This window comes from Xyrauchen texanus, chromosome 15, assembly GCF_025860055.1.
Source record: "Xyrauchen texanus isolate HMW12.3.18 chromosome 15, RBS_HiC_50CHRs, whole genome shotgun sequence".
NCBI classification, from domain to species: Eukaryota; Metazoa; Chordata; class Actinopteri; order Cypriniformes; family Catostomidae; genus Xyrauchen; species Xyrauchen texanus.
In genome coordinates this window covers 38,632,895-38,660,135 of record NC_068290.1, presented here as the reverse complement: position 1 = coordinate 38,660,135, position 27,241 = coordinate 38,632,895, and the positions used below count along the sequence as shown (strand labels likewise).

The 27,241-nt window shown below is 36.3% G+C and overlaps 1 protein-coding gene across 1 annotated transcript in view; it reads left to right on the top strand.

Moving 5' to 3' along the window:
• bckdhb (branched chain keto acid dehydrogenase E1 subunit beta) overlaps window positions 1-27,241 on the top strand; it is a 100,174-nt gene that overhangs the window by 16,707 nt on the left and 56,226 nt on the right. The window contains exons 7-8 of the mRNA XM_052144113.1: window positions 20,393-20,490; window positions 23,398-23,508. Of these exons, the coding sequence (XP_052000073.1) occupies window positions 20,393-20,490; window positions 23,398-23,508 (209 nt within the window). The remainder of the gene's footprint in view (window positions 1-20,392; window positions 20,491-23,397; window positions 23,509-27,241) is intronic.

Below are 27,241 nucleotides of genomic sequence, written 5' to 3'. Positions count from 1 at the left end.
TTTTCATATTGGCAAATATTTTTGTCCATTACACGTTAAACTGCCTTAAAATAACACATGAAAGTGATGAATGTATTACCATTGCATAACATTCTGATAATATCAACAATAATAGTAACAATAAATAATGCTGCAAACAGCAATTATGAGGCTGAGCATGGAAATGGCAAACATTGAACCATAGTAAGCACAATACATTGCAAGTGTATGACATTCAAAGCAACCCACACTACTGCACATGTCACCCCATGACGGGATCAAACCTACGCCTTTCCGTTCCATAGTTCAGTGCACAGTCCACTGCATCACACTGCCACAAGGTAAATAGCCACCAGAGGGACATAGAAATATATTTTGCAATTATTTAAGCAAGCACAGCAGTTGCCACAGTCAGCTTAATATTGACATACATTTCTAACAGTTTAAAGTAAAGATTTCCAGATTTGAATAAAAAAATAAATAATGATCAGTCATTTTTTTGTGGCTTGGACTGAAGGAGAATTTAATAATTAAATTATTTTTGGTAAGAGTAGTTGCGAAAAAAACATCACAATCCTACATGGCTGCCCCTGTAATTGTTGGAGTTTTAATGTAAGCGGTGCATTAAAATCACCATGAGAAGAATAGTCAGAGGAAGTCTAGACTAAACAGTTCAAAAGTTAGAAACAAAAGAAAAGTGATTTTTGAGCTGGTGGTGGCGCTATATAGTTTAGCCTAGAATCCCTAAACCTTGGGGGCTATTCGTGCCCACAAGTATCAGTTTGCCAAATTACATCATTTTCCTTCGTATGGATCATAATGGTGTCATAAACTTTCGTTTGGGAGGAAGGAGGCAGAAGAATAAGAAGAATATTTGCAATCAGCAGTTATTATCAAGTCAAGTCAAGTCGATTTTATTTGGGGACAAGTCCTGGAACTATTCAGTAAGCACAACTCCAAGACCTCCAGTAAAATAGAAATTGAACTAATACTGGTCTAGGTGGGAATTTGAACCCACAACATTTTGAACTATAACCCAGAACTTTACACACTGTACCACTCAGTTTACACATCTCAGCCATGGCAAAAATACATGGCGAGTTTAGAGTCAGCACACAAATGTATGCTATCTTTTGAACTATAGGGGGTGTTGGCACATCTCCAAACTGCTCAGGTATCCTCAGGACATCAGTATGATGCATACCAATTTTCTTTTAAATCTGACTATGGATTCAAAAGATATATCACTTTTTAATTAAATGAAAAAGGGCAGAGGCAGTATAGACATGGGAATAATTGGAATTGTTGAAATCCTCATGACCCAACGAGTCCATAGATACCAAGCTCATGATTTAGGACATAGTTCAAAAGTTATGGGCAAAAATAGCAATTTTTCTAATTTCTTGACCCATAGGTTATGATGTCACCAAACTTTGCATGTACCCTCAGACCATGGTCCTGAGCATACCAAGTTTTGTTTTGATAGGACAAAGCGTTGCAGAGATACAGCCTCACATCCTGTTTCACGTCGACCTCATTCATTTTGTGATGCCGTAACTTTAAAACAAAGCCGAAAATCTAAATTCTGTATTATCCTTTCTGTGCGGCTCAAAGTGGTTCAAAAGATTTGTTAAAAAGAAAACATATTTTTTATTTTCAGGATTGTCATATGAACGGTTCTATAAGCTGCCATAAACTCACATTAGGGAGGACAAATAATAATAAGAAAATGGATACAAAAGGTGTCCTCTAATTAGAGTTGCACCGATACCAATTTCTATAGAACGATACAGAGTACTGATACGAGTAAAAAACATTTTTGTATTCGGATGCCATTCTGTTTGTGTATGTACGTTTGATACCTTGAAAAAGCCAATATTATCTTTTTCAGTAATAAAAAAAATTACATTCTGGACCATTTTACCAGGGTGTAGCTTACTTTGAAAAGTAGCCCAGCTACAATTTAATGCATATTATTCTGTGCACTCATGGAGTGGGCAATGAAAATTTAGTATTGATTGATAGTTCTGGGTTTGTTGCATTCAGCCTGAAAGTGTTCAACGTTTGTTTGATTGCTTTATCTTGTGTTATTGTTGGGCTAAGTAAATTAACAGAAAGTCGCCTTTATACGTGCACATACAATGGTGGCCAAAAGTTTGTGCAGATATTATACTTATGTAAGGAAATTGGTACTTTGATTCACCAAATTGGCATTCACAATGTACAGTCAGGACATTAATAATGTGAAAAATTACTAGAAACGTCTTAAACTACTTCAAAGAATTCTCATCACAAAATCCTCCACGTGCAGCAATGACAGCTTTGCAGATCCTTGACATTCTAGCTGTCAATTTGTCCTGATAATCAGGTGACATTTCACCCCACACTTCCTGCAGCACTTGCCTTGTCGACACTTCTCACGCACCTTGCAGTCTAGCTGATCCCACAAAAGCACATTGAGTTTAAGATCCATAACACTCTTTTCCAATTATCTGTTGTCCAATGTCTGTGTTTCTTTGCCCACTCAAACCTTTTCTTTTTGTATTTCTGTTTCAAAAGTGTCTTTTTCTTTGCAATTCTTCCCATAAGTCCTGCACCCCTGAGTCTTCTCTTTACTGTTGTACATGAAACTGGTGTTGAGCGGGTAGAATTCAATGAAGCTGTCAGCGGAGGACATGTGAGGCATCTATTTCTCAAACTAGAGACTCTGATGTACTTATCCTCTTGTTTAGTTGTACATCTGGACTTCCACATCTCTTTCTGTCCTTGTTAGAGCCAGTTGTACTTTGTCTTTGTAGACTGCAGTGTACACCTTTGTATGAAATCTTCAGTTTTTTGGCCATTTCAAGCATTGTATAGCCTTCATTCCTCAAAACAATGATTGACTGACGAGTTTCTAGAGAAAGCTGTTTCTTTTTTTGCCTTTTTTTGACCTAATATTGACCTTAAGACATGCCACTCTATTGCATACTGTAACTCAAAAACAAACACAAAGTTAAGCTTCATTTAACAAACCATATATCTTTCAACATTGTTTGATATAATGGCAAGTAATTTGATCTAGTACCAAATGATCAATGTAGCATGATTACTCAAGGATAAGGTGTTGGAGTGATGGCTGCTGGAAATGGGGTCTGTCTAGGAAAATTTTTCAAATAGTGATGGTGTTTTTTTACATCAGTAATGTCCTGACTATACTTTGTGACCAGTTGAATGCCACTTTGGTGAATTAAAGTAACAAAACAGCAAAATCTTTACGTTATTCCAAACTTTTGGCTGCCAGTGTATATCATTTTTTATTTTCGCAGTGTTTAGAACAACAACGACTGTCCGCGTGTGTCTGATGAAAGTGCTCTTTTTCGCTCTCCCTCTCACTTAAACACAAGCATACGGAGAGAAAAAGAAACTACATATATCATGTAAAGATGGGTGAAAATTCATATGCTAGCTTCAAAAGGTCTTCTTTCTTTCTATTCTTGCTGTTTCTTTACTCTTCTTTCACACATACACGTATATCGGTTAAAAATGTATCATGAAATGTGATATTCTAGATTTAAATGGTTTAAATACCAAAATGGTTCTTGTGATTTCAAACAGGTCTTAAAAGCGCCTTGCACTGCAGGTGCAACCACGTCATTATGGTAATGTTCTTTTGAAATATGAAAGGATGATAATGATACCAACTATTTGTATTTACCCCACAGTATCGCCCCAATACAAGTACTACCAAGTAGCATCGGTGCATCTCTAATAATAATACATTTTATGTTACTAAATGCCTAATATAATAATTGTGCCCGGTTGCATAAATCACCTTAAGTGTAATTTTCCCTTAAGATTAAATAGCCCTCCTTCACTCATTAAACTCAAGGGTGTTGCAGGAAAAAAGACTTAAGTGTTACTTAAGGGTTTTTTTGGGGGTAAAATGTCACAATCTCTTAGATTTCCCTTAAGTATTAAGGTATTTTTAAGTGTGCTCTTAAGTTAAGTTTTGCATAAAGCCCCTTAACTGCCATGTTCCTAAGTATTTCTTAAGGTTAGGAAAAGTTCACCTTAAGGATAAGTTAGGAGTTTCAAGGTTTATAAAAATGAATGAATAGCTATGTTTATACAACCAACTGAATTTTTCACAATAGGAAGAAGCCAGTTTAGACCATTTAAGCGATGAAAATCTGTTACAGGTTTTGCAGGAGTACAGATTTGACAGTCACGCAATATGAGCAATCGCTAACAAGCTGGAGGGTAATCTTAATAGGAACACACACAATCCAGAGGTATACCCAGTATTATCTCTGTATCTTTTATAATCTGTACAAATGGATGAATTAAAATCATTATAGAATTGTCATTATAAAAATATTTCTGCAGTAATCGTAAACTACTGTGATTGGTGCATACTGATAAGTGTTGTGAAAACGAACAGGTTACGCATGACAACGCCGTTTATGAGCCGCTTCAGAAGAGGTCGGACAACAATTTACTGTATTTCTGTTTGTTATAACTGTCAGTCCATGATATTTATTTTCCTTTTTGAATGGCAGTTTGTGCTCTGTAGAGAACACTTGTGATTTTTGATTGCTCAAAGCAGGTTAGATATGGAAGAGGTCAGTGAGATTGTCATATCTCAGTGTAGTCTGCATTATATCAAGGCCTTTAAAATTAATAATTGAGTTATTGAAACGGCCAGATGTTGCTTGATATATTGCAGCTGTTGACTGAAGACTTTTTTTTTGTGCTTTCTCCTTCCCTTCCATGTTGTCCCTGAGGTATGCTAAGTGTCTGAAATACTTCAGTGCAGAATAGTTTTCTGTTTCAGACATATGGCTGGAGGAATGTGGATTTATTGATCGTTTAATTAGCGTGACATACACAGAACATTATTTTGGACCTAAGATGCTCTTTCTGTGAAGAACAAATGAAATGCAATCATTCAGATTCAGCACTGTTGGTTTCTCCAATGGCTGACGCTTATGTTGTTTAAAGTAATGTCATACCCAAAAATGAAAATTCTGTCTTTATTTACTCACCCTCATGTCGTTCCAAACCTGTAAGGTTTTTATTCTTCAGTGAAACACAACAGTATAAAGTTTTAAGGATCTTTAAGCAGTTCTTACCATATGATGACCACATCTGTCAAACTGCGGTCAAGGCATAAAATCAGCAATAAAACATGTTTTGAATTTTCAGCTCGACTCATACTAAAAATAGATTTCTTTCTGACTGGTCCAGCTAATGCAAAAATAATAACAGGTTTCTCAAACACTCCATCTGCTATTGTTTGGTTGAACCATTTTGTACGGTTTACAAAGCCTACTCTTGGTAACTAGGAAACAAGGGTGTTTCATTCCAGTCGCTAGTTTCTTATGATGCGAATCAGTCTTTACACACTTATTAGGGCACCATGAAAAGCAGGCTATTTATCAACAACATCTCTATCACACCATGACCGATGTCCTTTTGGTATCATTTTTTATTTTATTTTGTATAGTGCATTTTCATTGTAGCTGTTAAAAAGTACATTGCTATTATGAAATGTGTACATATCAGACATTGACAATATTAAATGGAAAGTGAGTGACCTCTATTTCTTGTCAAAATACATTTTTTCCATCTTAGAAAATAAAACAATATGTAACTATTTTTTTTTAACATTTTCAAAACCTAGTATTCCACAGTATAAAGATAGAAATACACTGAAATCGCACCAATTGAAACAATTTGTAGAAAATGTATTGTTTTGCTTTTAGTGCTGACGCAGTCCATTGAATGATACATTATCCAAATTTCCACTACAGTTACAATTTAAATAATTGGTAATTAGAATACAGTTACATTCAAAAAGTATAATTAATTACTGAAGAGATTACTTTGCAATTTTTGGTCATTTGTTTCATTTAGTATTTAGTGCTTTCAGATGGAAAACATTTATACATATAAATGATGTGATCCAAAGTGCATTTGAACAGCGGTGAAACACTTTCTTATGATGCTTTACATTCATATGAGCAGACAGAGAAATAAACCTTGTGTTAGCTTTATGCTAAGTTGAAATGCTATTTCTAGCCATTTTACATGCACATGTTACCAGACATGAACATATTTTTCATCAAGAAAATTTACTTTGGATCTTCATTTATTTTTTTCTAGTTTGATATTTGATATTAGGGCAAAAATTATATTCTTGATAATAATTTTTGTATTGTTTTCTTGTACAAAGATTCCTTAAAACAAGGTCAATTTGACTGACCTTGTTTTAGAAACAACACTGCATACGATTTTTGGGTTTTTCAGAGAATGTATTTTTAACATTTGTATTTTGTAGGTTTTTATAGTCAAAACAAATAAAAAAATCTACCAGTGCTGAAGAAGTAATCCAAAGTATTTAGAATATATTACTGATCTTGAGTAATCTAACGGAATACATTACAAATGACATTTGACAGCATGTATTCTGTAATCTGTAGTGGAATACATTTCAAAAGTAACCCTCCCAACCCTGTGTATTGGTATCAGCCACAATGGGCTGTGATTATCAGTTATCGGTATTGGCCCAGAAATTCCATATTGGTAAATTATTTCAGCTTTAATATTGTTTTATCTTAATTCCCTTACCAATTAAAAAAGTATTATATCCCTTGAAAATGTCAACTTTTTTAACGAAATATGCGACGCTGGTCTTTTTTTTCCTACCTGTTTTCTGTGCGGTTCTGTCAATTAAAAAAACAACAACTTTGTTTTATGGTATTCATGGTATATTAAATATACTACATTACACAGAGATGGGCATTTTTTTTATTGTTCTTTTTTTATTTTTATTATTATTATTGTTCCAGCAAATATATAATCAATATAAATAGTCCTAATTATTTTAAAATATTCATTTTTTTTTTATTTCTATTTTTATGTACTTTTGTTTGTTAAATTGTGTTTTGAATTCAGAACTTCTACCACTTTCTAAGAAAATTTTGAAATTTATTAAAATTCAAATGTATCCTAAATTCACCCTGCATAAAATTACCATTTTGTTTAATAACCAGAGGCTCTCTAATAACACTTTCAAGGAGGCATTTTCATGAATAAGCCCATTGCACATGCACAACAATACACTGATAACTCATCTCGTTTAAAAAAATAAAAAATAAAATCAGACAAAGGAAGAAAGCTACATTTACATGAGGTTTAACATAAAACCGCGAAGAGTCGTGCGTACATTGAATAAGAGGATAAGTTTGCCGTGTTTACATGCAATGTGAATCATTGTAATGGGCAAAAGTCTACCCATGTCGATGGGTTTATTCTTACACAGTTTGTGACCTTAAACCGATAAAGGAAAGTCGTGTCATGCATTTACATGTTGTCGGCCTATTAAGCATAATCTGTGTAAGAACGTGCATGTAAAGGCGCTCAGTAATTTGGTCTCTGACAGCCCTTTTCCACCTAAATTACAATGGATCTCATGCTGAGCCTGTGCTCTGCTGGTTTGCGGCTGGGACAATCTGGAATGTTTTGTAAACCGGCTGCGCTTTTCCAATGACCTGAGAGCCGAACGGTGACATAACGTGTTACTGTCTACGTGGTAGTTTCAAGTGACTACCTCAAATATAAACAAACATGGGGCATCACCGTGTGTTTGTATACAGCTTTTACTTTTGTTTTTGAGGACATATTTAAACATACGGATTAATGCAATCCATTGTTATTGTATTGCTCAACAAGGTTGTCAGAGATGACACCTGCACTAAAGACAACATGTAATTACATTATATTGTATGAACTATGGCTTAACTTGCCAAGTTCTGTAAACCGTTACAGTGGAATTATTTTTAACATCGGTTTAGCAGATGGTTGTATTTGGATTTTTGCCATAGCATATGATGTTATTGATTGAGAATCCCATCGTTTCTCATAACAGATAGACACGATCTTCCAAACTTAGTAGTGAGTAGCTATTCAAAAATCCCCTTACAGAACTAAACAATGCACAAAATAAGATGACAATATTGTAAGAAAAGCTAACAAAGTTGGCAAATATAACAACTTACTGAGATCAGCTGCAGAGGACTCTGGCGATTCACTGTTTATCATGTGCATTACTGGCTGAACTCAATGTCCCGTTTAGTTGGCAGGCTGGTTGAGTTCAAAACATTGTTGCTCCATCCACTGTCGCGTTTGCTTATGTCCTTCTTCTATTCCCTGTGCTCCCTTAAGTGTTTTTCAATTTGTTTATGATTTGGTCAGTTGTCCGATTGAAGGCAGCGTTCATCATATCGTGCTGTATCTTCATTCTCGTAGAGTATTTTTCTCTATTGCGATCTCTCTAGTTTATCTCGGATATTCGTAAATACCATATCGCAAGTAGAGCACTCGTTTCGTTGTGTTACCTGAACGCTTTTGATGTCTGATAATTTTGTGTGTTTTTTTTTATTATTGTTGTTATAGAGTGAATAAGTACTCCTTGCTGCAGACGGTAGCTACTAGTGTTGTTTGAGAACTTTACCATGGTGACAACATTATCCCGTCTTCCGTCCCCTGACATAATCGGTTCCTGCGTAGAGACCAGCAAGCTTTTGGGCTGGTGCAGAACCACGGCCCTGGAACTGCCTTTTCTGCGGTGGAACAGTTTGAGAATACGCACTGGCCCAGGAACCTGTACCCGAACAATGTCAGTTGAAAAGGGCTATGAGGGTTAAGTGCCCTGAAACTTGTTAACAAGGGAGTGGAATGAGAGGCATTTTAGGAGTGCTTTGTTAACTCGCCTATTTTTTGGATCACTCATTTTAATCTGAATGATGCCAGGATGCAGTTTTGCTGTTTTTCAGTAGGTTTCATCAATTTACCACACAGATTGTTCTACGAGTTTACATTTATGCATTTGGCGGATGATTTCATCCAAAACGACTTCAATTCACATGCATTAGAAGTGTACATTCCCATGACTTTGGCGATGCTTGCCCTTAGCTTAGCTTAATCGTTTGATCTATTCTTAAGGACTCTTAAAAGGGTTGTTGGCCCTGGGATGAGAGAAGAATAAATGGGACGATTGAAAGTAAAAGAAACCAAGGCTTTAAATTATAGTCTTCATATCTTATGAAATGGTTGAAATGAAATGGATGAACAGTGGAAATTAAAATGGAGCCACTTTTAAGAAAGGTAACATTATTAGTGCGTATTCATCTTCTGTGATTGGTTACTTGAGAACTGCTCTAGTCAGTGTTTATGACCACTTACAATGCTGACTTATGTGTCTTCAGAGATTTTTGTTAAAAGACTTTTAATTTACTGACTGAATAATAGAGCTTGTTTCAGGGTCCTTGGATCCTAACAAGATTTGTTTTTAATTGCTTTTCATTTGAATTGAATTATTTTTACACAATGACAATAAACTGTTCTGCCAGTAGTAGGAATCTTGATCTAAAAAATATCGATATCTATTATTTGATCGATATCTGATGTACATGACCCTAAACTAGCCAATGACAAGTATATTTTGAAAATATGTAGTTTTTCACATCCCTGCTGGCAACCCAACTTCAATGTAAGTCTAGGTATTTTTTCAATTCTGATTGCTTTGAAAAAGTAGTTGCTTACTTTGTACGACAAGACGCTAGATTCAAAGTATTAATAGTAACATTGATGCAAGCAATTACTAGGCTTGTTATCAATGCCTTTTTCATGCGTCAGTAATCAGAAGATTTTCCCGATGATTATCGAGATAGATAGATAGATATATATATATATATATATATGTATGTATGTATGTATGTATGTATGTATGTATGTATGTATGTATGTATGTATGTATGTATGTATGTATGTATGTATGTATGTATGTATGTATGTATGTATGTATGTATGTATGTATGTATGTATGTGTGTATATATATATATATATATATATATATATATATATATATATATATATATATATATTATTTTTCAAATATAAATAGGGCTGCTCGTTGCACAATAGTCTTTGTCTCTTCAGACATATTTCTCAACACAACTTTGTTAAAGTGTGAGCAGTGTGGTAAATGAAAGGGAGTTGCACAAGGGACGTGTCTGGTGGATGACATGGCACATTCTAAAATTAAAAGCAATTATCTATTATATACAAAGGTATGCCGCCAATGCTCTGCATCAACATTCTGAAGTGCCACGGAGGGCATAGTTTTCCATTTAAATTCGACCTAAATCATTATCAAAGCACAAAACATATTTACTCTAGCCATCACTGGATGATATATTGTTGATAAGTATCATCCATAGAGACTACACAATGTATTTTCAGTTACAAGTATGTCTTTTTGGGGTTTGACATCTTGAATGAAATACCTATTCATGGCTACATACAGAGAAATTGCATAATAAACGTTGCGCAGTTGCACCAGTTTCACTAAGCTAATCAATGCCACTTTGTTCATTCTTGTAGAAGCTCAAAATTCCCATCTGCGCTTCTTCAGCTCGTCCTGTGTGTGTGTGTGTGTGTGTGTGTGTGTGTGTGTGTGTGTGTGTGTGTGTGTGTGTGTGTGTGTGTGTGTGTGTGTGTGTGTGTGTGTGATCGATCGTGACCAGCTTCAGTAAATGCTATATTGCACTCTTGTGGTCTTATTATGCCAGACTGTTAAACAGAGGCCAAGTGAGCAAATTGGAAAGCACGCCAATCAGGCTTTTATTTTAAATGTTGGCTAATTTTTATATATCGATGCCTCAAAACATATAGCGATTAAAATAACGTGCCAATCAATATATATATATATATTTTATGACATCCCTAGCAATTACCACTAAGAAGTGTTCCTCTGAGGTCGTTCTACTGCATGTTTCCCCATCTCTGAATTTGCTTTTCATAAAAGAGAGGTTTTGTCATTAGAAAAAGTCTGAATTCATCTCTTAATAATAGTGTATGTCAAATGGAAACCCATGTCGGATGTCCAACACTCTACCAATCCAAAGTATCTGGACCACTAGTGATTCATTTAGCTTCACTTCATCAATCACTTGAGCCTGGGGGACTAACTTTTGTTCCACAGTGAGCTCAGCTTTAAACTCACTTTATTAAAAAATACTTTTCATCCTATGCCTCACACTTTTCAGTTTTGACCACAATCTGTCAATTTGACTGGTGATGGGTGGCAAAAGAGGGCTATGAATAAACACTGGGGCACGTTCAGTGGAAGAATTAATGTATTGTTTGCATGTACTGTATGCGTAATTTTGCGAAACATAGAAGAATTTGGCTTATTACATTTTACCGGGAGCATGGGTAACAATGGATCTGAGTAATGGGCCCTCACTGGAGAGAGGCCCAAAGAAAGGCATCATTGATATTCCATTATATTATCATTTGTTATATACATACAGAAATAACATGCTTTTGTTTGGAATAAGAGGTGGCAAGAGTCTGTTTTCCACCTGTAAAAATGTCCCTTATAATAATGTTTTTCTCCCTTGTTAGCAACCCCCACCCCCTCATCAAAAGCAAAAGTGGTCTGGTCCATCAGCTAGCACACGGTCCAAACTAAGTACACGTCATGATGTACATTGCTTCTGTCTGTTAATTAATCCAAAATCAGACATTTCAAAAGAAAAAGGAGTGGAGAACGAGCAGGAGGTAGCAGACAATTTTTTAGGGTTTTTTTTAAACCAAAGAAAAGTGAGCCATACCCGATCCAAAATTAACACACTGCACTCGACAAATGTGAGATTAAAAAATGCTTTTGTTGAGAAAATAAAACTGAAATATTCCCCAGGTGGTAGGTAACATTATTAGCAACTGCAGCATTACATGATCTTCATTAAACAGTGAACAACAGTCAGATGCTTGTTGAATAAAGTGACGTGCACAATTCAAATCAAACTGTCAACATCTGCTGCTACTCATGCATCTACGGTCTAAATATATTTTACTTCAGTGCAAAATTTACCATCAGATGCGTGTCTATGCCTGTAAATGTTATTTTTCTCCAGAACTCCATGGGATACATGTGAAGTTTTCCTCGCATTAAGCCACTCAAGGAATTTGTGAGGAACAAAATCAACTGTTGCACTCAGATGCAGTTATCTCTTTAAAGTGACATTTAGAGTGGTGATCATTGTAAATAGAATAATCATTGCATGTAAACAATAAACATGTAACAAATAGATGTATGCAAAATAATAAATGCAGTTTCAAGACATTTATTAATGGAATATGAGTTCAAAAGCTAAAATGTGACCAAAAGGATGAAAACAAAATATAAAATTGAATCTGGAAATCTGGAACAATAACCAGCCTTAATATTAAGTTAATTTTGGACCCTGTGCAAATATCAGGTAGCAAGTTAAGACTTTCTAAAACTACTTGAGAACAGAAATGTCTCGGGATAGTCTGAACAACCTGGCACTCCTCTCATTTCAGAAATGTTATGGTGATTTTGCCAACAAAAAACGTTTTAATTTTTTTTTTAATAATGTATTTCTTTTATTCAAATAATATTTGCATTTGGAAATAAGAAGTTGTGAATTACTTCTAAATTAGCACTGTTAAATATCCATTTAAAATGTTTATACTGGATATGTGGCAGGGCGGAGGGCGGGGCCGGGTCGTGATTCTGCACACCTGGCCCCTAATCAGACTAATCAAGCCTCAGAGAGGGATAAAGGCCGACTGGAGACTGCAGTGTGACAGAGAGAGAGAGAGATTTACGGACCGCTGTCTGACACCTTTGTGTGTGTTTCTTTTTGTTTCAGTTATATAATACTATTATTTATATTGTCATGCCGGTTCTCCCCGCCACCTTTCCATTAATCCCTTTACAATATTATCCCCACCACTAATTTTATTGCGTCTGGCTTGACCGTGCATTTTCAAACTGCAGCTGGCTGGATGAGTCCCAATACAATTTTTTTTTAATGCGCAGTGTCGAGTTAAAATAGTTTGTTTTTAAAAATTTGCATTATAGACTCTGTCTTGTTGTTTGAAAAGAAGGATGCATCCCACTGTTTCTGTCCTGGTTGAATCTGAAAGCAAGATACCACCAAATTATGGCGTAACAAATACTAAATTAAAAATGAGGCCCCTTTTTGACAAGTTTTTGTATAGTTACGTCACACATAATCATGATCACAACAATGACTGATCATGATTATGTGTTACATCACACATAATCATGATCAGTCAGTTGTTATGAAACATTTTAATGATCTGAAATTTAAAGTTTTTTAGATGTCAAGCTTCTAATGCAGGGCAGGCTTGTGTCAAAGTGTGAGTAGGCCACAGTAGAGTTCAGCTTCAAAGTCAAATCGTTCTGTATGGATAACGGAGGTAATTGTGCGTACTGGTAATATTTCAGTCATCTCAGTCTCCACATCCTGACCGTGTTTGATTGATATCCGTGCTTTCCATTTCATTAGAGATCTTTGACCAGAAATGTTTTATTACTGTACTGGTTGATGCCATTTGGAAGTCACCATTATCTCTAGGCAAACTACAAAACCCCAAATCCTGGAACAACTTGCTGTACGGATAACTGCTTTACCTTTCTTGAGGGTTCAAAGCCGGTTAAGCAAGATGGTAGTCATTAACCCATGGGCCAAAATACTTAGAGTAAAAGCTCTCCAAAAACAGCTTTTCAAACATTGTTGTGAATAACTGCTAGTTATGAATTAAAAGGTTTTTTATTTTCAAAATGTTTACATTTTAAATATCACATGATTTAATAAACTATTGTTAAAACAGCTTTTACCCTTTTGTGACAAATAACACATGTCTCTGATAGAACCGTATGAGGCGTAAAATGTTCTGAAACTTAGACTAGGAAGTTTATATTTACACTAGACCACAATGTCATCCAAGCACTAGCTTTTGCCAGATAGCTTGTGATATTTATTCAGAGCTACTGCCAACCAATAAATATGACCAAAACAAAGCAGCTGTACATATGAAACATTACAAACCTTTCAGCCACGGCTCATTTTCTTCTTGGTTTTCAAAAGAAAGATTTTACTTGGAGTACACAGGAAAAAAAACTATCAATTTAAATAATCTTCAACAAAGCAAAGTTTTCCCAGAAAACACCACAGCAGAAGACAATAACTTCAATGAGCAGATAAATGGGATGAGGCTTCCACAATAGACGTGAAAATGCCTGTAATTAAGCATCATTGAACCATAAAGATAATTTAGGGATTTAACGAGGAAAAGCGTTTAGGAACAAACACAAAGGCCTCACGAGTTTTGACAACTGTGAAAAGAATAACGTTTTTTATTGTATCTTCTCTTGATGCTGCCAGGTAAACTTGCGCTTCGTTAGCTAGGTCAGCTAAGCAAAAGACACTTTGTCATATGACGTGACAACCTTCTCCCCTGACGTCAGCAATGTACTGGCTTTTGGATCAGCCACCCTTCCTTGACTCTAAGTGGCACCGTGACTATTCCCATGTGGCAGTGTGTTAAAGGAATAGTTCACCCAAAAATGAACATTCACTCATGATTGACTCTCCTATAAGCCATCCCAGATTTGTTTGTCTTTTAGTTCTTCAGCAAAACCGAAATGAAGATGTTTATAAGCACATTTCAGCTCTGTATGTCCATACAATGAAAGTGAATGGGTGTCATCAGGCTGCTGGCTGTTTGACGGTCCAGAAGGTTACAAAAAATGTTTTGATGTTAAATGCCTCATCGAGGCCTGACGCCACACTCACTGTGCCTGCCTCTTGTTTACCCCGCCACTTACCCATCTAACCAGCACCAAAGTAAGGTCAGGTCACCATTCCCTTACCCTAATTCTAAACTCCACCCTTTCATTAACTTGTGTTGCCCTTTTATCTCAAAGCTGTCTTGCCATCCTTTGACTAGCTTAAGTTGATGGCCCACTAGCTGACTTGAAATAACTTGATTTGGGTGAGGTTATTACACACTTCTGTCATAATGGGTCTGCCGTTCTAACCAATAAGAATGGTAGAGTGTAGGGGTGTAACGATCCATTGATCTGGATCAATGCATCGATCAAAACACCAATGATACAATGCATTGATTTTAAGTGTGAACATCAATGTATATTTTGTTTTAAGATGCACATTTATTTTGAAATTTTCTTGCCAGTGACATCTGTTAGGTGATTGCAACAACCTTATGATATTCATCTTGCTTTATAAATGTTAAATTATGGTTACCATGTGGGACAAGGATGTGTGTGGAATTATTGAAAGAATAGATCACCCAAAAATGAAAACTCTCATCGATTACTCACCCTTATGCCATCCCAGATGTGTATGACTTACTTTCTTCTGCAGAACACAAATTAAGATTTTTAGACTAATATTTCAGCTCTGTAGGTCCATATAATGCAAGTGAATGGGTGCCAATATTTTGAAACTCCAAAAATCACATATGTCCGGATAAAAGTAATTTATATGACTCCAGTGGTTAAATCAATGTCTTCAGAAGTGATTTGATCGGTTTGGGATAGAAACGCATCAATATTTGTGTCAATTTTTACTATAAATTCTCCTCCCTGCTCAGTCAATAACTTTCACTTTCTTCTTGTGTTTTTGGTGATTCACATTCATGTATATGCCTCCTACTGGGCAAGGAGAAGAATATCTAGCAAAAATATAATTAAATATTAATCTATTTCTCACCCACACCTTTGATTCACTTCTAATGATATGGATTAAACCAATGGAGTCTTATGGATTACTTTTATTCTGCCTTTATGTGCTTATTTGCATCACAATTTTGGCACCCATTCACTTGCATTGTATGGACCTACAGAGCTGAGATTTTCTTCTAAAAAATCTTAATTTGTGTTCAGCAGAAGAAAGAAAGTCTTACATCTGGGATGGCATGAGGGTGGGTAAATGATAAGATAATTTTCATTTTTGGGTGAACTATCCTTTTGAAGCCTGAAGTTGCGCTGTGTGCTATCCGTGCACGTACGTCAATAGGGCTGATCTCTGGTGACAGGATAGCGAGTGGCTTACATGAGCAAATAAATAGGGCTTCTCTTGATATCATTGCGCATGCAACACATTTGAATTCTACATGAGAATTTTTCTATTTTAAAACACTATGGAGCAATTCAAACAGCCACAATAATCTGAACAGCGCTGATGAGGGAAAGAGAAAACGCCTTCCCAGCCCCATCATTACTTACAAGTCTTTTCATGCTTTTCTACACATAAACATCCTGGTGGATACTGGATTTGCACTTTTCAGAGTGCTCAATAAAATATTCAAATTATATTTTGATTGCATTTGTGAGATCAGTTCTTCAGTGTGAGAAAAGTCTCGTTTTTAAATACTTTCTCCTGTCCCTGAGAGTTCTCTCATCATTTACTCACCCTTATGCCGACTGACACTAACATTCCGCTTAACATCATCTTTTGTGGTCCATGGATGAAATAATTTATGTCATATGGGTTTGCGATACACTTATGACAGTATTTACATTTTTGGGTCAACGATTACTTTAAAAGTTCAAGTCATTGATTACCAGACTAAAGTTGACAAAATGCACTGAAAATTAACAGATGAAGTCCTAAAAGAGGGGACCTTGCTGCTATATCAGTTATGATGTTTATGAAATAAAAAATATATATACAGTGTATATACAGTTGAAGTTTACATACACCTTAGCCAAATACATTTAAACTCTTTTTTTTTCGCAATTCCTGACATTTAATCTAGAAAACATTCCCTGTCTTAGGTCAGTTAGGATCACTACTTTATTGTGAGAATGTGAAATGTCAGAATAATAGTAGAGAGAATGATTTATTTCAGCTTTTATTCCTTTCATCACATTCACAATGGGTCAGAAGTTTACATACACTTTGTTAGTATTTGGTAGCATTGCCTTTAAATTGTTTAACTTGGGTCAAATGTTTTGGGTAGCCTTCTACAAACTTATCACAGTAAGTTGCAGGAATGTTGTCTCATTCCTCCAGACAGAACTGGTGTAACTGAGTCAGGTTTGTTGGCCTCCTAGCTCGCACATGCTTTTCAGTTTTGTCCACAAATCTTCTATCAGATTGAGGTCAGGGCTTTGTGATGGCCACTTTGCTGTCCTTAAACCATTTTGCCACAACTTTGGAGGTATGCTTGGGTTCATTGTCCATTTGAAAGACCCATTTGCGGCTTTAACTTCATGGCTGATGTCTTTAGATTTTGCTTCAATATTTCCACATAATTTTCCTTCTTCATGATGCCATCTATTGTGAAGTGCACTAGTCCCTCCTGCAGTAAAGCACCCCCACAACATGATGCTGCCACCCCCATGCTTCACGGTTGGGATGGTGTTTTTCAACTTACAAGCCTCACCCTTTTTTCTCCAAACATAGCAATGGTCATTATGGCCAAAAAGTTCAATTCAGTTTTTCATCAGACCAGAGGAAATTTCTGTCCTAGATCTTTGTCCCTATGTGCACTTGCAAACTGTAGTTTGGCATTTTTATGACTGTTTTTGTGCATTGGCTTCTAACTTGCTGAGCAGCCTTTCAGGTTATGTAGATATAGGACTCGTTTTACTGTGGATATAGATACTTGTCTACCTGTTTACTCCAGCATCTTCACAAGGCCTTTTGCTGTTGTTCTGGGATTGATTTCCACTTTTCACATTAATTTCTAGGGGACAAAATGCATCTCCTTCCTGAGTGGTATGATGGCTTAATGGGCGATGGTGATTTATATTGGCGTACTATTATTTGTACAGATGAATGTAGTACCTTCAGGCGTTTGGAAATTCCTCCCAAGGATGAACCAGACGTGTGGAGGTCCACAATTGTTTTTTTATTTTCCCCTGATGTCAAGCATGGAGGCACGTAGTTTGAAGGTTGGCCTTAAAATACATCCACAGGTACACCTCCAATTGACTACAATTAGCTTATCAGAAGCTAATTGGCTTATTGCCTATAGGCTTGATATAATTTTCTGGAAACTTTGTGAATGTAACCTTCTGACCCACCAGATTTGTGATTATAGTCAATTAAAAGTGAAACAATTGTTGGAAAAATTACTTGTGTCCTGCATAAAGTAGATGTCCTAAATGACTTCCAAAAACTAAAGTTTGCTAATATTAAGTCTGTGGAGTGGTTAAATTTGTATAGTGTATGTAAACTTCTGACTTAAACTGTGTGTGTGTGTGTGTGTGTGTGTGTGTGTGTGTCCGTCTGTCTGTCGATTTATCTATTGTTCTTATGGAAAGAAATTGATACTTTTATTCACCAAAGTGGCATTCAACTGATCACAATATGTATAGTCAGAATATTAATAACGTGAAAAATTACTATTAAAATTTGAATTTTCAGAACTTTGAGTTCTCATAAAAAAATCCTCCACATGCAGCAATGACAGCTTTGCTGTAATGATCCTTGGCATTCTAGCTTTCGTCCAGATACACTTGTTGGGCGCTTCTCATGCACCTTACAGTCTAGCAGTGTTGTAGTCAAGACCACCTAAACTGAGACCAAGTCAAGACCAAGAGTGTATCGAGACAGAGACAAAACCAAGATATGAGGTGTTGAGACAAAGCCAAGACCAGACCAGTGTGATTCCCACACTTTATGACACACGATTAAATGTGGAACATGCAAACCATAGGCACTCCTCATTGATCGGAAAGATCCACATTCCCATAAAAACACCCACAGAAAACAAATGAAGATTGCTCTTCATTCACCTCTTTTATTGCTGTGTGTGTGTGCGCCATGAGAAATGTCTTTATAAAATAATCAAAAGGCATTGCAGAGGTGAATTTTATCTGTGTGAATTTTCCTTTGATTTCTATGAGCAAATAAATAAAACTTAACCATCTTTATTCAACACTCCTTTTCCAAGTTTTACCATCCACCTAAAACAATAAAATTTTTGTGAAAGCATCACAATCCGGTTTTCTGGATGTCTCTTTCCCTAGAAACCATCATTAAGTAAATAATAAATGAAACAATTATTAAAAACTCAAGTCTTCACTTTTCTCTGTCTTTTCTTAAACAATATAGTAAGTTTTAGCTACATCCCTCAATTTATGCTAACTAAATTAGGTAGCTTGTACTTCTAGCTAGGTGGCAAATAGCTGGCAAGCAACTGAAATAGCGCCCTAAAAACAGTAAATACATTGGTAGCTAATATGTATAGCTAATACTCGCTAAATATCTTTGGGTGAGGGGTGAAGATGAGTTTAGGTACAGATGCTGCATTCAATTCAAATCGGATGTGGGATATTCCACTTGATATCTCCGACTAAAGGCATTGCAATGCCAGATGCTCAGACGAGGACATTAAAGGAAACAAAATTGCAATGTTCTCGATAGCTTAGCAGGTGTTTGACTGTCACCAGAGATGTCTACTAACAACCCAATTCATAAACGATCTGTAACGCTAGCATTTGTGCTACAGGTGTACTATTATCAAAAGAGTGTATAATTTACCATGCCGAAAATATTTTGTGATGTCACGCACCTGCATCTCGGTGAAATGGGAGTTTAAAATTTCCGCACGACTTTCCAAGTTGTAATTATGACTTCAAGTGGCATTCCATTGCACTTTTCCCAGTAGGAAGTTGGAAAATCTGACTAACGTTAGCTAGCTTGCTTTGCTAGCATCACTTACACTTAGTTTACCTTTCTTTATGCTTCCTTTCTAAGTGCCGATGAAAGTTTATATGGTCCCAGCCATCTCGGTAAACATTGCATTGCAGAATTTACATACTGCTGTGTTTTCTTTTGGACCCTTTTTAGTAGATGAACTCTGTGGTTTAGGTCAGTGTTTCCCAACCTTTTTTTCTGCCACAGCACACTTTTTAGGATTAAAAAAATCCCATGGCACACCACTATCCCGCTTAACCATCAACGAGAACTTGTCCATGTTTGTCTTAGTAGCATAAACTCATAATGTTTTAAATTCAGCTATGCAAAAAACACAAGTAACATACTGTAAGTACGCTGTATACTGAGGTCACAGATGCCAAGAGCTCTAATTGGATAATGAAAAACCAACAAATTTGTAGATTTGTTCTTGCAAATTAATCCTTGCAACGGCACAGCTTGCATCAGCAAATAATTTTTTTATTTTTTATTTATTTACTGTATTTTCTGGAAATAAAGTCACACCTGACTGACTATAAGTCACACCAGGTCAAAATCACGTTGTTGATAGAGGAAACATATAGTGAGTTAAGCACACCAAAAAGACAAATCAATTTTCATATTTTGTTTTTTTTAAATGCTTTTAGGCAAAATCTTCTAATTAGTTAAAATGATGACTGGCAATCCAATAGCAATCAGATTAAATAACCTTAAAAAAATAATCCAAGACATTACGTTACTGGTAGCAATTTTAGTTATGTAATTTGTAATAAGTACCGGATTGCAATTCAGAAGTAATCTACCCAGCACTGCTTTTCTATTAGGTTGTGTAAGCTTTCATTTTGTTTTGCAGTGGAGCAAGTCCCAACAGAAGCCTATCACATCCCACTCTCACAGGCTGAAGTCCTTCTGGAGGGCAGTGATGTCACACTGGTCGCTTGGGGAACACAGGTAGGTCTTGGGTTTGGATGGGTTTGCTATCCAGACAAAAAAATCTAAGTGAGTTACACTTTCAAAGGATTACGCTTTCAAAAGCTCTCCGGGTGTCCTGCAGCTCAGCTCAGACCCTTTATAGTCTTATCCTGCTGAACATCTAATGTACAACATAATAAAGACTGAAAGGTTGAGGAAAAACAAGGTCTTTGCCATTGATTTATTCACAATGGTTGTGGCTATAAGGGCAAGAAACACATAGGAAATTGAGGCTTTTTTTCAAAATGACAGTCATCTCTTTCTCTTTTTATTCATTCCCCAATCCACCAATACTCCATTCATGAGCAACACAAACCAGGGCTCAACAATAAAGATGACCTGGGGCTGGTGTAACAGATTTTGGCCAATCGATGGAACTGTTACTTGTCCTATTGGGCCATTGCTGTGTTATCAATTTGGCCATGTCCACGCTAAAATATTTAAAAGGAAATTCCCGTTCAATACAAGATAAGCTCAATTGACAGCATTTGTAATCTGGCCTTGAAGTTCTCCAAACTGAAAACTTAATGCAAATGCAAAAATAAAATAATTCCGAGACTCAACAACAAAACATAAAATAAAACAAAATAAATTGGAAAACACAATAGCAAATCCAAAAACACAACTGCAAGTTGTGTCAAAAAACACAACGACAAGTCAGTTGAAGTCTAGGTACCATAGCTTCTCATCTGATTGACTGTGTGGATGGTATCTAGTCCTTTCTTCCTAATTGGTTCACCGTTTACCTGTGTGATTATGTCAAAACCCATGCCAAAAACTCACCGACTGACACTAAATATTTTAGGGTGGTTTCTTACTCCCTAAAACAGAAATGGGATATTTCAGAACACAGAAAACAAAGCAGCAGCAAGAAAAAGTTAATTTTAGGTACGATATACACCTACGGTGAGGTGAATAAGAAACTGTCTAAAAAAAAAGTCCACAAACTGCGCTTAAATGACAGTCTGTCCATGCATTCCTTCTATTGACTTACACACATAACATAACAAACACTGTTGAAAACCCTTTATAATGTGGAACTGTTTTTGTTTTAATAACCATGTTTATGTTACAATGTGCAAGTCAATTGAATGAATGCTTGGACACACTGTCATTTTAGAATGGAATATTTGTGTACAGTTCCTTATCCACTGTAGCATTCTGAGATGAGATTCTTCTCACCACATTTGTACAGAGTGATTATCTGAGTTACCGTAGACTTTGTCAGTTCGAACAAGTCTTGCGATTCTCTGTTGACCTCTCTCATCAATAAGGTGTTTCCATCCGCAGAACTGCTGCTCACTGGATGCTTTTTGTTTTTGGCACAATTCGCAGTAAATTCTAGAGACTGTTGTGTGTGAAAATCCCAGGAGATCAGCAGTTACAGAAATACTCAAACCAGCCCGTCTGGCACCACAATATTAGGCAGGTGGTTTTAATGTTGTGGCTGATCAGTGCTTTTTAAACATGTAAGGCTGCGATTTAATTATATAAATATAGTGTATAGTCTGCATGTGCTGTGCTCTCTGTAATCTGATACACACAGAGCACATGTAATGCTCATGATCCTAGACTTTTTAGCCTTGAAATGGACCAATGCGGTGTTGTCAGTGTTTGAGCAGCCCGGATTCACACATTAATTTTGAAGTGCGCAGCACATTCAGACTGTATATTTATTTTGTTAAATCAGTGTTTCCAAAACTTTTTTCTGCCACAGCACAGTTTTTACGACAAAAATTCTACGGCACACCACTATCCCACATAGGCTAACTATCGTCAATATTTTTGCTTTTCAAGAAGTGGTCATATTGACGGACAAGGTAGTAAAAATTCTGTCATAATCTATTATTACCCGTCATTTTATCACATTATCATATTTGAATGATAAGACATATAATAGCTTTTATTTTCATTCACATTTTCATTTTTAATCATGAACTTACAGGACGAGCATACAGCAGATTATGCATTTATTTATTTATGAAGAGAACAGATGAACAACAGAGACACGAAGCAGATGAATGTTTTTCCCCCGCAGTGACAGCAGAGGCAACTAAAACACGACAAATACGATTAAAATATGAACAAAACACGTAAAAATTGAATTGAACAGAACTCAATCAACAACTCAAACCTTCCTCCTGGTCCGCATCGACTTAAACTGGGTGCTCACCTGTGCGTAATCAAACGCATCAAGGGAGGCCGATGCTGAGGCATTTTGCGTCTTTGCCTCGGACAGATGACTTCTCGTGGCAGTTTTAATGAGGGCCGTATTGCCCTCCACATGACAAGAGTTGCAGAAATCGTCACAGAGAGGTTTGCAATGTAAAAAAGCAGGAGCAGAAAGTAATAAAGGGACTTTTTTACTGTTGTGTTTTCAGATTTGTTGTTTTGCATTTCACGGGCACCGTAGGCCAGTGACAATATTGGCATGCCAAGTACAAATCTGAGCAACTGGGCTGTGGAAAAAATACCAAACTAGGACCAGTGGAGATATTTAATATTTACAATATTATCAATATTATTTTCTTTGGGATTAAAATGAATGCATATTTATTTTTTCACGTCTCTTATTTAAAGTTAAGTAGCAAAAGTGCTTTTTATAGTTGTTAATTCAATGATTTTCCATAATTCAGTTATTTCTAATTGTTTGTTTCAATTTATTTGTTCAAAACCAATGCAACAATTCAAAAAGTCAAGAAGTCCACTCCTTTCCTTGATTTTTTTAAAACTATTTTATTAAAATATATGCAGGGAAATATTTCTGTTTATTTAGGTCAGTTATTCTTGTTCATTTAGATAAAAACCATGTGAATTAAAAGGTTAGCACTAAGTTTCATAAGAGTACCTTTAAGTGAGATTTGGCCTTTGAACGTTGGCTTGCAGGTACACGTGATGAGGGAAGTGGCTGGCATGGTGCAGGAGAAGCTGGGTGTCTCCTGTGAACTCATTGACCTGCAGACTATTTTGCCTTGGGATGCAGAGACTGTTTGTAAGGTAGGATTACACACAAATATTAATATTCTGTCATTATGTAAATCCTTTATCTTCAGTGGAACATAAAAGGAGATATTTGGTAGAATGTTCCTTCTGCTTATTTCCTTACAATGAAATTGAAGAAACATTTTGAAGAAATACAAGTGAGAAACATTCTCACAGTAAGGGATACAAACAGGGATTAGATGAAAAGGGTAGAAAACGTTTTAAAGCACCACCACAAAAACAGAGCGAGAGAGGGACGCAAGAGGGGATTTAGGGAAGGAAATGAGAGATTCCAAATGTAATCCAGTACAATAATTCTTGGGAAGTTATTTCTTGAATCAGGCAGTGTCTGTTGTCTTCACCTGTGAAAGCAGAATGAAAAGAAAAAGCCAAGAACCTGCAACACAGCACCTCAACCTCATTACATAATTAATTACTTACATATTTGTGTGCGGATAACAAAAATGCATTTGCGTTTACGCATTATTTGAATGTGGTCAGAATCCATTCCACATCAGATCACAATGCGTTCATAATGCATCTTGGGAGTGTTTACACCTGGATTTTTATGTGATCAAGTGCTATCCAATTGCGATCTAATCACCGGAAACACAAATGAATGCTTGTCCCTCCTTTTCTTTAAAAAAAAAGCAAAAATGAGGGTTGCAGTGAGGCACTTACAACGAAAGCGAATGGGTCAATCCTTAAATGTTAAAATACACCGTTTCAAAACTATAGCAACAATACATAAACAATATGCATGTTAACATGATTTTAGTGTGATTACTACCTTTTCTGTGTAAAGTTATATCCAATTTATGATTAAAACTTAATGCTGTAAACCATTTTTTACGATTTAAGCAACTTTACATTTCAAATAATACAAACATTTTAACAGAAGAATTAAAGGTGCTGTAAGTGATTTTTTTTAATGAAATGACATGCAGAAAACGGCTCTATTACCTGTCAGATATCACTGAAATAGATGACATGAAATATCACATCTGTCTCTGTAACAGCTATAAACTGGGTAAACAGCACTGGAATAGATGTTCACGGTCAGATCGTTTGTTTGGCTAATCCGAAGACTTTCTGTCGATATGGTGTTCTGTTCCCGAGAAATGTACATGGTTGGACAGCAAAATGCTAAGGGGGACCCATTGCCCTCCATCTGCTTCAACAACGAACTCTAGCGTGTTTGTGTGTGCATCTGTCTTTAGAGTGCAGAGTTTTGCAAAGAGGGGGCGTGGCTAATTCAATAACTAGTCTGGTGGACGTTCCTGAACAAAATCGCTTATAGCACCTACAGTTGTGGCCAAAATATTGGCACCTTTGATAAATATGAGCAAATAAGACTGTGAAAAATTTCTATTGTTTATCCTTTTGATCTTTTCACTACAATTATTGGCATCCCTTGGTGCCTTTTTTACCCAGGGGTATAGAAATGTGGTTACACACAAGCCAAATTCACTTAGTCATGGGTAAGACCAAAGTATAAAGTTATGATGTGTGGCAAAAGGTTGTTGAACTTCACAAAATGGGAAGTGGCTGAAAAAAATAGGTAAAGCATTGAAAATCAACTGGAGATGTTAAGATCGGCCTGGAAGAGGATGTGTGTCTATATTGTCTCCATGCACGGTGAGGAGGATGGTTCAATTGGCCAAAGAATCTCCAAGGATCCAGCTGGAGAATTGCAGAAATTAGTTGGGTCTTGGGGTCATAAAGTCTAAAAAAATATATATACCAGATATCACCTACATCACAAGTTGTTTGGTAGGGTTTCAAGAAAAAAGCCTCTGCTCTCATCCAACAACACACTCAAGCGTCTTCAGTTTGCCAGACACTACTGGAACTTCAAATTCGAAAAAAAAAGAGCTTTTTGGCAGCAAACACCAGAGAGGGGTTTGGTGCACACAGCGAGGTAGACATTTGGAAAAGTGCTCAATGAATACGGTTAAATATGGTGGTGGGTCTTTAATGCCGTTTAAGGTCTTGGACATCTTATGCAGATACATGGCATCTCTATCAAATACCAACAGATAAAAAAAATATCTAAACCTGACTGCCTCTGCCAGAAAGCTTAATATGGGCATGTTGGTTCTTCCAGCAGGACAATGATCCAAAACACACTTCAAACTCGACATAAAAATGGTTCACTGACCACAAAATGGTTCTGCCATGGCCATCCTAGTCCCCTAACCTGAACCCCATAGAAAACCTGTGGGGTGAACTGAAGAGGAGAGTCCACCAGTGTGGACCTCAGAATTTGAAGGATCTGGAGAGATTCTGTGTGGAGGAATGGTCTCATATCCCTTGCCATGTGTTCTCCAACCTCATTAGGCATTATAGGAGAAGACTCAGAGCTGTTATCTTGGCAAAGGGAGGTTGCACAAAGTATTGCATAAAAGTGTGCCAATAATTGTGCCTCACATACAGTTGAAGTCAGAAGTTTACATACACCTTAGCTAAATAAATTTAAACTCAGTTTTTCACAATTCCTGACATTTAATCATAGAAAACATTCCCTGTCTTAGGTCAGTTAGGATCACTACTTTATTGTGAGAATGTGAAATGCCAGAATAATAGTAGAGAGAATTATTTATTTCAGCTTTTATTTCTTTCATCACATTCACAATGGGTCAGAAGCTTACATGCAATTTGATAGTATTTGGTAGCATTGCCTTTAAATTCAAAGGGTTTGGGTCAAACCTTTTGGGTAGCTTTCCAGAAGCATCTCCCAATAAGTTGCTGGAATTTTGTCCCATTCCTCCAGATAGAACTGGTGTAATAAAGCCCAAAACGTTTGACCAAGTTAAACAATTTAAAGGCAATGCTACCAAATACTAACAAAGTGTATGTAAACTTCTGACCCTCTGGGAATGTGATGAAAGAAATAAAAGCTGAAAAAATAATTTTCTCTACTATTATTCTGACATTTCACATTCTTAAATAAAGTACTTTTAAGTGTGGCTTAAGTGTCCAATTTGTTTTTCGGATGCCTTGTCCATCACCCGCATGTGCCATGATTTGGTAGCTGTGTAGAGTAACCTTTTCATTAATCAAATTACAACAACTTGGAATAATTGATGCAGGGAATATGGTTGTTTGTTCCTGACCCAAGAAAATCCAGTTGTGATTTATTAATGTCTTATAAATATAATATCAAAGTAAAGACCTGAAACATTTTGAAGCCAGATGTGTATTGAACCTCACTGATGGAGGAAGACAAGCATGCAGATCTCTTTTAGGGGTAGTGTGTGGGTTATAGGTTATTCCATAGTTCTATAACACTGTTAATATTATTATAGAGATAGCTTTATATAAAAACAAAATCTATTGAATGTCCCCATTCAGCTTAGTAAACAAAGTTTCAAAACCCTTTTTTTTTTATGTCTACAGAAGGATCGCAAAGCCGGATTGAAGCACATTGTGGTGGTTTATATGTGTAATGAGACTGGTAATAACATGATATTCGTCAAGTCAAGTCAAGTGGTTTTTATTGTCGTTTCAACCATATACAGTTAGTACATTACACAGCAAAACGAGACAATGTTCCTCCAGGACCATGGTGCTACATAAAAACAACAAAGGACCAACACAGGACCACATGAGACAACACAACGAAATAAAATACTTCTATAAAATACCTATCTATATAGTGTGTGTATATATATATATACCTATACAAAGTGCACGTGCAAACATGTGCAAAGTACGGGACAGTACAACAAATTACTGACAATGAACA